Below are 12,815 nucleotides of genomic sequence, written 5' to 3'. Positions count from 1 at the left end.
GTTAACTCTTCTTGAGAACGTGCATCAAAACTGCTGAAGATGTCTTTTTAGGGCAGGGGATGTAGCTCAGTGGTAGCATGCATGCCTAATATGCACGATGCCCCACATAAATGTGACACCATAATACAGTCTATAATCCTAGTGGCACTTGAGATATGGAGGTAGAACAATCTAGAATTCAAGATCATGGTCACGGTATAAAGCAAGCTTGAGGACAACGTGAATTATATGTGATCCGATGTCAAAAAAAGTTTTTTGGTTAAATGTTTGGAACTCTTTTTCCTCTGTACATGAATCCTACACTACACAATCCCACTGAAATAAATATTTTAGCAAACACACACACACACACACACTTAGAGAGAGAGAGTGAACCTACTGTGGCATTAATTGTAAGAAAAAAATAGGCCTTAAAGCCTGGGCATACAAACATGATAAACGTAATAAAATTAATTTATTAAAGTTCAGTAGATTTTTTTTGCGATGTAATTAAAATTTTTAGGGGAAAATGAGTCATCACAGAAATTGCTGGGTGCTAGGTCAGCAAGTGCGGCCCCTGTGGAGGTCTTCATACATGCTGAGATTGAGCTTGGGTACATAAGTGAGCCGAGCAACGGTCTTCCTGGAATTTTACTTCCGCTTCCGGGACTGGCAATATGAACTCTCCTGAGGAGGCGTCTGTTCCAGAAGATGGTATTTATGTGGACGGTGGAGACCAAACCGAGAGCTTGAGCCTTGTGCCAAGGCCTGCTGAGAGCAGCGAAGGTGAAGGCAACCTCGCTGGCCCCAAAGGCAGCGAGCTCCCATTGGTGTCCCAACTGGAAGTGCTGGAGCCCACATCGGTGGTGCTTTGGGCCGAAGGGTGCTGGCGGGAATCCCCGGTGCTGGTGCCGGAGGAAGAGAGTCTAGAGCCTCCAGTCGATGAGAAAGTGGTTGATTTGAACGTCCTATCCCAACCCAAGGCAGAGACTGTGGCCAGTGGGCAGCAGGTGACCCACCTAGAGGTACCAGAAGTCAAAGAAAACCTATCCCCCGAGGGCTTTTGTGCTGAGAATGAGACAGGCTCCAGCAGGAGAGGTCTGCAGGCCTCAGGTTCAGAGGAGGCAAAGCCTCTCTTCCCCAAAGGACTGGAGCAAAGCAGGGTTTGGGTGACCCCGAGGAAGAGTACCACTAGCAGGATGGTGATCAGTGAGGATACCCACCACCCCATTTCAGAACCTGTGTTGTCAGACGAATTAAATGAGGTACAGATGATGAGGGTGACCATTTGCCTCAAAGATGGGAGCCAGGCCAAGACCGGTGGCCCAGCAGAGACTGGAGATCTAGCCAGACACTCAAATGTCCAAGCCAGGGAGAGTTTCATCCGGATGCCTTCCTCCCTGCTGACCCCTACTCCCCGGGGACTCACTTCTGGCATGGAAAGGCAGGCCTCGAAAGAACTGGAAACCTTTTCCTCTAAGAAAAAGCAAGGAGTCTTATGGGGTAAGGGAGGAGGAGCCAAGCCCAGCTACCCAGAGGCTCCTGGGGCAGGTGTCCTGCCCAAGGCCAGTCCTAGAAAGAAGATGACCCAGAAGAAGAAACCCCTGTGGGATGCCTCAGCCGTTTCCCTGGGGAGAGCCTTCCATCAGTGGGGTCAGAGACTAAAGTCAGCTCCTGCAGAACCAGCCACCTTCCCCCCAATCTCTGGTGTTGGACTGCCTGGGAGGTCCAATAAATGCTCACTGCTGCCTTTGAGACCCAAACAGTGCAAGAACTTCTACGCTGGGAAGAGACCTGGGGCAAAGCGGACAAGGGACTTACATTCAGTAATCAAAGGAGACACTGACTCGATCAAAGATTCCTGCCCACAGGCTCCATTTCCAACACACAGGGCAGAGGCGTCTACCCAGAGCGCGCACCAAGAATTCAGCGGTGGGGATATAAATGCCAGAAGCCTCCAGGACCCAGCAAACTCTCAGCCCTTAGCCCCGAGTCAGAAAGGCATCCTGTCTAGAAAATCGGCATCCTCCGGTGACCAGGAACCACCTGTGGCTCCCTTACCCCCAGATCCAGAGATGCAGCAGCTACCCGGGACACAGGGCTGTCCCCGTTGTCCAGAGTTACAGAAGGAAATAGAGAACCTCAGGAAACAGCTATGGGCCCTGCAGGCTGTCAATGAGAAGTTCCAGGCACTGTCAAGTTAAACCCAAGGTGTGTCCACAGGACAAGTCGCCGGTGTCCGTGGAGCCCGGTGCCGCTGTTCAGCTACTTCCTTCGGTTTCCTCCTCCAGATTCTTCCCCCTTTGCCGCTGCTTAGTCTCCCAGCCCTTCTCCGGTTGACAGTAGTTCACATACGTACCTCTTAGGAAGGAAAATAAGAGTTTGTGATATAAAGTAAATAAAGATGACTTTAAAGAATGCCATCTTGTCTCCGCCTTCTTAAAACTGATCTATGTATGAACAGGGCCTGGAATGGAATATGAAGTAAAAAATATGTCAAAGGTAAATGATGTTGAAGAGGCCACGGGTATTTTTTTCAATTCTCTATAAATGTTTCAAACACTAATGTTTTATTTGGGCTTCAAGTTTTGATTTGGTTCGTTTGTTTCCTTAAGAATGGGCCCATATCAAGGAAATCGTGATAGTTCTCCAGATAAACATAAACTTCCCTCTCCAATTCTGGGTAACTTAGGGAGTTGCTTCTGTTTGGGACTAGGTCTTTTTACAGGGCTGGAATAAGGATGGAAAAACCACAAATATAACAAATATAAATCTAGGTGCTTATTTGTTGTTTTAATATTTTAAGCAAAGAATTTAGTCAGCTGACACCTTTCTCTTTCCCTCTGCTATTCCTTCTTAAAAGGTCTGAATTCTCCCTTGCCCACACACCAAGGAGCAGCCTGTCCATGTAGTAGCATTCATTAGTGCATTCCAAAGCTCACCAGACCAATTCTACCTGGCGTGGTAACCAAATAGTGCTACAGAGACACAGTCAGAATTTCAGAAGAAAGTCAGTAGATCTGGCCCAACAAAACCTAAATGTAAGATCTCTATGTGATAACTCCCCAGGCCTGGCAAGCAGAAAACAGGTGCAAAGACATAGCCGAGCTTTCAGGATGTTTGGAAACAAAAGCAAAGCTCAGAAAGGACTCGGTAGGGGGGTCACTTTTCCCGCAATTCTTTATTGGTGTCTTAGACAAGGCGACTTGATGACGTCCACACAGTCTCCCCATTTCACCCCATGACAGACACCTAGGCTGTACTGATCAAGGATAGACTCTGGAGTCTAGGAATAGAAAACATCGTTTAATTGCTCCGAAGATGTATCATCTCGTGGGTAGGAGAGAGTCACACCAATATCGGAGAACAAACTGCAGTGCAGTGTAAAAAATAACCACAAAGCTACGTGGCATGGAGCTAAGAACCCTGTGGGGTAGCTATTAACTCACCGTTAAATCTCAGCTTCAGCCCTTGCTAATCAAGTGCCCTTGATGACTCAGTTTAATTTTGCTGAGCTTTCATTTTTGCTTCTCTAAAATGGGGAGAATAACAACTAGGCATCCCGTGTGAGGAAGAACTGCCTAGAGCTTAAAGTCAGATTTCAGGAAAATATCAAGGACTGCCATGGTTTCAGAACTAGGTACGGTAGAGTGCAATTTTGATGGCAGATTTCCTACCCTGGAGGTGGATGTAGCTGACCCCCATCCCCTGTAACTATTGGGATAGACAAAGGATTAGTGAAGAAACCATCTCTGGACTTTCAGTGACATCATAAGGAAAAGGCAATCATGTTGTTGGGTAGGGGGCGCCAAGTTAGAAGCAGCCACACTGCTTGATACGCTCTGAACTGAGAAAGTCCAAACCACAGGACAAAGTATCACGAAAACTTGCAGTGAGCCAGGGACATCACCACTCCTGTTAGGAACTGCTTTCATATCTCATTCCTATGAATATAACACTACTCTATGGAAAACTTCATATAAAAGTTATGAAGGAACATTGGGCAGTATTAGTGCATGCCTTTAACCTCAGCAGAGGCAGTTCACTGGGAGTTCAAAGCCATCTAGGTCTACATAGTCAGTTTCAGGACAGCCAGAGCTGTATAGTGAGACCCAAACTCAAAATAACAAATGAATAAATTACCAAGGGAAGTCGACAAAACATCACATTTGCTACTTAAAGAACAAACAAAAATCACCAAATGGGAGGCAGCACAAGGAAAATATATTTGTGAAACGTGTGATGGTAGATGAGAATTGTAATCAAATGTTAACGTAAACATCATCTAACAATAGTGCTGGCTTAATCCATGAACACAGCAAAGGAGACATTTCCTTAGTAACACTGGTTCAGAGGATGGAGAGAGAGGAATCATCAACTCTTAGCACTCAGAAGAGAATTCTAGAGAAAATGATCATAAATAAAAGGTCGTACTAAAAGCTTACCGTGGACCAGAAACACTGCAAAAGGAGTCTAGAGATGTTGCTCGGTGGTGGAGTTCTTGCTTAGAATGCATATGGTCCTGGGTTCTAGCACCATCATGGTAATAAAGATAATTACACTGAAGGGAGATGTACAGAAAAGAACACCATAGATTTGAAAAATAGTTAAAGCTAGTTCCCTTGAGGAAGATATCAAGAATAAATAATATTCAAGTCAGAATAAAATTCTAGTATACAGAGAAAATACTGATATAAAAAAAATAAAACACCTTACCAGATCAGCAGGAGACTCCCCATTCCATCTCCCTAGACTAATCCCAATTTTTGAAGGCAATAATTAAAATGAAATTAGTAATTTTGACCAGATAATACAAATTTTGAAGTTTGAGTTATATCTTTGAAAATTACTTTACAGTAACCAATTCCACAGACCATAAAGGGAAAAAAATGGACAAATTTGATTGGTTTTTTTTAATGCATCATGAAAAGAAACTTCACAGGAAGCATGATTAGCCGTAACTGCAAGAAGAAAGATTCTGTCTTGTTATAATGAGATATGCAAATTAAAACTATCAAGAGATACTACTTCTTAAATAACAGAGTGGCAAATCATAAAGAATCAGTAGCACTTGGAATCATCAAATATGTTTGCACTGGGAGCATCATTCACATGTGCTTTATGAAGAACAGTTGACTATATTCATTAAATATAAAAATGTGCACACCAACAATTCCTGTTTTAATAGGTCAGCCTCCGCTATTCCTATACACTAAAAATTATGCTCTCACACACACGCACTGAGGAATTACTTAAAAAGCAAAATAAGTAGCCCACTAAATTTCCAATAACTAAGTAAATGCTAGCACAGTTAATAGTGATGAAACACCCAACACCCCAAAAGAATGAGACATCTTCTTGTTTATATATAAAGTAAATCTCCAAAATAAGTCACTCAGTAACAAAAGCAAGATATAAAGAAATTATATGGGTTTGTGAATGTTTAAATATGCATTTCAAAATTGTGGTTTTTCACACGAACACAGGAGAAGCAAGCAAACGTATCTCTGGTGAGGTAAAACAGATCTTGTATCAGACATAGACTTTTGCATTACCTGATAAAAAAAATGTTTATTTTATCTTAGTAATTGGTTCCAGAAATTTGAATTAGTCTAAGGAGATGGAATAGGAAGTTTTTGTTGCCCTGGGAAGGTTTGGAGAACTTTTTATATTATAAACTCAGTTCTGTATCTCTTGATATAATAAGCATTATTTTTAGCTTGGTTGAAAACTTCAGAGATTAGGCATAAAAATAATTTCAAATTCTCTGTTCTATTTAAAATACCGTATCCCACTATTTGGCTGTTTGTGCCAATACCGTGAGTAAAAAATATGTCACTGTAGCTATAATAGTGGCAAAATGTTACATGTATTATGGGAATTCAAAGAGGGGATCAGTTAATTCTGGAGGCAGATGGGTGGTTACCAGGAAACACACACACACACACAGAGAGAGAGAGAGAGAGAGAGAGAGAGAGAGAGAGAGAGAGAGAGAGAGAGAGATGAAGATTAAACTGGCCCTTGAAGGGTGTTAGTTCACTCAAGAGACACCTGGTGCAGAAGTTATAGGCAGATGCCAAAGCATGAGCGTAGGAAAGCACCACACAGAACCTGTCATGTTTGCAAAGGGCCTTTGCAGGGCACAAACACGGGACGAGTACAAGAGAAGGAACTAGGGAATCGAGGTGGAAGCAATATTACAGAAAGCCTAGCTGCCTTGCTAAGACAAACAAGATGCCTTTACAAATCAGTGGATCTAAATCTTACTATCGACGTTATCTGAAGGAGCTATGCAAATACAAGTTTTCAGATTCCATCTCACCCAATCAAACCTGACTCTGGTTAATGGATTCACAGGTCTGGAATTTAAACCTAATATTACACTATTTGCACCAACATTACAGACAAAACCCTGTCAGAACTCCAGCCACAGTGCCTCAGGGTAGCATTGAGTGTGCAAAGAGAAAGGAATAGATCGTGGAATCCTATTGGTAAGCTACCAGGACCTATGTATAGTTCCCACCAGGTATGTATCAGACTGAACACCAGGAGTTCTGGGTTCTTACAGCTCTGAACTTATTCTTGCCTGGAATAAAAAAAAACAGCAATAACTCATGATCTTAGGGCCTTTGCTGTTGCTTTAATAAAATACTCTGACAAAAGAAAGCAACATAAGGGGGAGTTTATTTTAACTCACAATTCAACTTAGAAGTCACCGTGGTAGAGAAGTCAAGACAGCAGGAAATTGAAACAGTTGGTCAGGTTATGTTCTAAGACAGCAATTAATGAACGCCTGCTAGTTCTCAGTTCAGTTCTCTCCACTTCTGTACAATCCTGGATCCCCCGCCTAGGAAATGGTGCCACCTGCAGTGGACAGTTCCTCCTATCTCAATAAATGTAATCAAGATAATCCCCTACAAACATGCCCAGTGGCCCATTTTCCCAGTGATTCTAACTTCTGTCAGTCAATTTGACAACACTAACAATGACACCAATCATGTCCAGAGTATCAGATTTGGAATGACATTTTGAATAGACACTTCAACTGCTTCCAACAACTCACTGTCTGGTGTTAATGCTCAAATGACACTTATTTTATATAAGTATTCAACTAACATCTTTTCAGCAAAAGATTTTCAGGCTTGGATTCAACATGACAGAAAAGCTGCCTGTTGCACCTGGAGTTATGAGGATACAGGAGACAAGGGTCCTATCTTTAGAGTTAGCCAAGTCTTGGCTAGGAGTTAGCCAAGACTCTGTAGAAAAGAAGTCACAAGCTGATAGCAGCCTAAAGAGCTGGTCTTCTGTAGACATAATCCTAGAAAATATCAGTCTTGAATCAAACCCAGAATATTAAATATATGTTTAAACCTCCCCAATCTGTAGATGAGAGAAAAATGAAGCATAGAATCATGTGCTAATACCCAGAAACACACAAGAAATACTCATCAAGAACTTGAAATGAAGACATGCCAAAATCTATTATCTACAGTACAGAAGGCAATAACATCAAGTTCTAGTCTTACAACTAATCTTCCTGCATGGATTAGGAAGGTAAAGTGGTTTGGATATTACCTCGTCTCTTATGAGGGCTCAGGAAATTATAGAAACTCAGTTACTAAATGATCCGCATAGAGAGATTGTACAACCTGAGTCATTTGCCTATTCTATGACTGTGATGCTTACTGAGTATCTGGAATAATAGTAAGTCAAACAAATAAAGAAACAGGGTTCTCTCTGAGTACCACCAGTCATCTCACCCAAGGAGCACCATGACGAAAGAGACTCATTCACAGTTGTTCTCATCTCTACTAACTGTAAATCTAAGGTTTCCTATAATCCTTTCTTCTTGAGGAAAGTTCTCATCTTAAGATATACAGAAGAGATCACAGATGCATAGCATGCATGCTACCGATAACTTGGCCTCTATCCTCCACAGACATCACTAATCAATCCCAATACTTTTTCCACTACACCTAAGAAAACCTTTATCTTTTCCCACACAACCCTAGACAAATTTTACTATCTAAGATGAGACACAATTTTACTATGTAAAATGGTAGATGACTCGAAGGTATGTTGATTTGATTTTGTTTTGTGCACACAGCTGCAATCAAACTTTAAATTCAGCTTGAAGCAGAGTGGTGAAGGATAAGCAAGAGGGGTGTTCTAATGAATAGCAACAATAGTTAATGGGTGTAAAAAAAAAGAGCCTGAAATTAATTCAAAAGAATTCAATAACTGTATACTGAGGTCCCACACTGTGATGGAAGGTAGGTAGGTATAGAGAGAAAGAGGGGGGGGGAGATAAATGAAGTCCTCTTCTTTAAAAGATTCTATAAAATAAATCTGTTGAGTAGGAACCTGTAAGTAAATAACCTTTAAGTAGCATTATAATGATTATAATTATTTCATGTTCTCAAATAAAGATCATAACTTCTACCATTGGTCCCCGGCACCTACAATAGGACATGGTGGGAATGGTGAATTTTGTAATGTTTGTTAAATGATCTAGGAGCAGAGACTACTGTACTTAAATTTTTAATAAATGAGCACACACACCAAAAAGTAATCTGAAAACTAACTAACTGTCTCTGTCTCTTTTGGAGATCAGAAAACTAAAACATGATATAGTTGCCTTGGTTACCTGATGAACAGCAGAGACTGAATGAAGTCCAAGATCAAGCCTTCATATTTGCTTCTGTTTTGAAAGCAAGTTGCTCTCCCCAAACCCTTTCTCACAGGACAAAGATGCACAGCTGCACTTTTCTATAATCAGACTCTAATTCTTCCTCAAACCTTGGGTGCGAATGAACAGGATTTCAGTTTCAGAGCTTTAGCCACATCCTGTGTTTAAACCAGGAAACAAACCTAGGTATTTGTGCAATAAACAAAACAAAAAAAACAACAAGAACAACAATTACAAATTCTTAGTCAAGGTATTGAGTAAAATATATTTACAGTTCATGTACCAACACATAAACTCATACCAGGATTATATATATATAATATGTGTGTTTATTACATATATATAGTAGTAGTCTTTATCTATTGATGAGAAAAATAAACCACATAATAGAAAGATGACAACAATATTTAAATAGGTACTTCATTTTAAAAGTGCATGCTATGTCAGGTAGCTATAAAATGTGTACTCTATTCCGAACTGGAAAGAACACGAGTCCTCCTTGATGAATGACTATATAAGCTGCCAAGAAAGAAAAGCCTCAATAGTCCTACCAAGTTGTGATCTCTATGACCAATATGGCAAGATATCCCAACAGGCACAAAAGTGGCATTCATTCCTTGGCAATAACAACAGTGGTGTAATTCAGGCCTGCTCAATAGGAGAGCAATCATGCCTGGTACTAGAAACTTAGTCAAATACGCAGAGATAGTAAGTTATAGATTTTAGAGGAAAGCTGTCTATCTTCTACTTTACTAAACTAAGCATAATTCCTAATTGCATCTAAATACTTTTTCTTACATCCACAGGTAAGTGTAGCTCTCACCCCTCATCCAAGAAGCCTCTTTCTAGGCGTGGTAGGTCACTCCTTTAACCCTAGCACTTGGGAGGCAGAGGGAGGTAGATCTCTGAGTCCAAGGCTATCCTCCTAGTCTCTGTAGCAAGCTCCAGGATAGCCAGGGCTAGACAGAGAGAACTCGACTCAAATAAACAAGAAAAGAAAAGAAGTTTCTCTTTGCCACAAATGAGACCATTAGAGAAAAACACAACTGGCCAAAGAACAGAAAACAAACTTGGTACTCAGCCCCAATTGATATATCTACAACATGACTCCTGTACCTAAGGCTCAGGGAACATCACAGAAGAAGGCATGGAAGGTTTGTAAGACCTAGAGGACCAGGAAGTCTACTGTGTGATTATGACTCCTAGATATGATGGGGAAGCTTTGCCCATGATACCCCAACAATATGGCAGCCTAAAGAAGACCTGACGGTGACACCACCAGCAAACTTGCTCACATGGAAGGAGGAGCTCTCACAAGGCCCTCAGAAATGACTGCAGGCAACTAAAGGATGCTGAAAACAAGAGAAATCGTCTTCTTAAGGGCTAAGCGCCCTAATTCACTCTCCAACACCAACTGGTCAGCCTTAAAGTCATGTACACACAAGTAACACTACGCAGATTTAGCAGGATATATTATATAGCAATAACCATGAAAGAAAAAGAGTCTGTGAATTCAAGATGGAGTAAGGTAAGAGGGGGAAATGAGAGAAGCTGGAGGAAAAAATGGAAGAGGAAAATGGTGTCACTATATCTTAATTGCAAAAGATAAACTTAAAACTAATAAAAATGAAATGTGCTCTCCAAACTGGTAGTGTTGTTGCAAGCAAAAGGGGCTTTTCTAATAATCACACCAAGACAGCAACAGTAAGTGAAGAGTGAGCCAGGAAAACTACATAACTCACACTGTGCAAATTGGATCAGATGGCATGAACCCGTGTTTTATCAAGCTGCCTGCCAAGGACATATATACTGAGACTATGATGATATGTTCTCGTGTTCACATGGATCCGAGTTTTTAAATTTTTTTTGTGTGTGTATACTTTCAGGTGTGAGTATAAGAAGATGTCAGGAAGCTAGAAAGAAAACCATGAGAGTCTTAAGGAAAGGGGAGCAATGAAGACATGGAATGAATGTGGAAAGGGGTTTGTAGGGGTGAAAGAGTAGGAGGATAGGAGAAAGGGGTGGAGGAGAAAGGGAGAAGGGAGAAACAGCAAAGATAAATTGTGTATAAAAATGCCACAGTAAAACCTTCAAGTGCTAATTAAAAGTCAAATACCTATAATTAGATGCTTCCACACACCCACTGGAATGACTAATGTGAACAAGAATGACAGTACTAGGTATAGAACACCTAAAATTCTCATACACTAGTCAGGGGAGGATATAAATTTGAGCACTTACTTTTTAAAAGTTTTTGGGAGCATTTATTAAATAAAGCATATACACATGGCACTATATATTCTTCTTCCAGTGTTTGTGTGTGTGTAATATAGTTATATGTTACATAGGATTATTCACAACAGCTCTGGCCATGATATGCTCTGACATGACATAGGTAAAGAATGCTGTAATATTCATAAAATATTCAAGGCACAGAGACAAGGGTGTGGCCCAAATGACTATTCCCAGCAAAAGGATGGATGGATTATGAATACAAGGAATGATCTTCATAAAGATGAATAAACCCTGCTACATGGGACAATTTAAAATGGGTTAGAGGAAGAGGAGGGAAGGGAATGGAATGAAAGGAGAAGGGAAAGCGAAATAGACCATTGTAGGCGGGTACTGCTCGTTCATTTTTGCTCACTCTCTTGCTAACTCTAAGACCTTGGCTTCTTCCATTATAAACAGAAGTGATGGCTAAACCTCACCGGGTTAGTGGGGTGAAGTGTGGTATATGTAGACTAGAGCAGTCCTGCTATGATTGATCTTCATTTTCTACTGCTGCTCTTCTGAGAACTTGAGCTTTGACCACAAGTAAAGCAACTGATTTGAATTCTGTGGGCAGATTATTACATCTTAAAAGTTATTTGTTAACACTGTCAGGCAGGCAGGCATTGAATCTTGGGATTAAGACAGAAATTGGTTAAATTTATGCTTTCATAGCAATTATATGCTAGAATAACCAATATTACATTTTAAAATGATCATGTTGGGTGTGCCTTGATAGATTTGGCGCTGGCAAGTGTTATATGACGGAAGAAAATGTCAGATGAGGACTCTTTAAAAAGGCTCAACTCAGCCTGAAAAGGTCAAGAAAGACTTCTCCAAGGAAGAGCCTCTTTAGCCGAGATCCAAAGGATGACGAGAAATTAAGAGACGTATCCCACCTCCACTACTAGGTCAACAAGTGCACAAAGTCATGCCTGACTTTTTTACACGGGTGTTGAGAATCTGACGTCATACCCTCAAGCTTTCACAGAATGCTCTCTTACCCACTGAGTCACGATCCTCCAGTAATTATATTAAGAACAATAAAAATAAGTGTGTCTACCTTGTAAACATGTTATGAACACCAAATGAATTAATCCAGACAGATTGCTGTAACTGGGGTTGGTACATAGAGATGTCTCTTCACAGGTGGAAGGACAGTGGGTTGAGGGGAACCCAGAAAGCAATTAGATAAGCATAAGAAAGTTTTACAATAGGGTGGGTCAGGAAGCAAATAAGAATTGAGAAGGTCAGCCAGACAGTGTTAGTGCATGCCTTTAATCCCAGCACTTGGGATCAGAGGCAGGTGGATCTCTATGAGATCGAGGCCAACCTGGTCTACAAGAGCTAGTTTCCAGGACAGGCTCCAAAGCTATAGAGAAACCCTGTCTCAAAAAAACAAAACAAAACAAAACAAAAAAAGGGGGAATTGAAAAAGTCTATGAGTCTCTGGAGAATAGATGTAATGTATGTAAATGAAGAGGTACCATATACATTTATATAATAATGCATATGTGTATTTATAATGTAATTAGCACTGTTTCTGTAATTGTTTTTATATCTTCTCATTATATATTGCATATTCCTCCATGGAAAGAAAACTTACCTGAAGATGACAGCAAAAATATTTTCCATCCCATCCCAAGTGCTCTGCAATTTGACCTTGACAGTCCCTCGTCAAGAGGGAAAAGATATTTCTTTATCTCCTTGGATCTGAAAGAACTCTGTGATAGCTTTGGCCAATAGAATATTGTGCTAATATACTTTCATCAATCCCAATAATAATCCTCGAGCGTTTATAAGTTTCTTCTTTCTGCTGGCTTAGAACAAAGCTGATGGCATTGGAAGCATAAATATGCTCGACAAAGCCTAGAAC

The 12,815-nt window shown here is 40.8% G+C and overlaps 1 protein-coding gene across 1 annotated transcript; it reads left to right on the top strand.

Annotated features, from left to right (window-relative positions):
* The first annotated feature begins 650 nt into the window (after positions 1-650).
* LOC125415163 (uncharacterized protein CXorf49 homolog) lies at positions 651-2,395 on the top strand. Its single transcript, XM_048457337.3, has one exon. The coding sequence runs from the start codon at positions 657-659 to the stop codon at positions 2,181-2,183; it is 1,527 nt and encodes a 508-aa protein (XP_048313294.3). The 5' UTR covers positions 651-656; the 3' UTR covers positions 2,184-2,395.
* Positions 2,396-12,815: the final 10,420 nt, after the last annotated feature.

Source organism: Myodes glareolus, chromosome 19, assembly GCF_982192425.1.
Source record: "Myodes glareolus chromosome 19, mMyoGla1.1, whole genome shotgun sequence".
Classification (NCBI taxonomy): domain Eukaryota; kingdom Metazoa; phylum Chordata; class Mammalia; order Rodentia; family Cricetidae; genus Myodes; species Myodes glareolus.
The sequence above is the reverse complement of the archived record's forward strand: the minus strand, read 5'-3'. Positions and strand labels throughout refer to the sequence as shown.

Bases quoted from the DNA above. Each gene is read 5' to 3' on its own strand.
- LOC125415163 (XM_048457337.3), top strand. From the start codon at position 657: ATGAACTCTCCTGAGGAGGCGTCTGTTCCAGAAGATGGTATTTATGTG.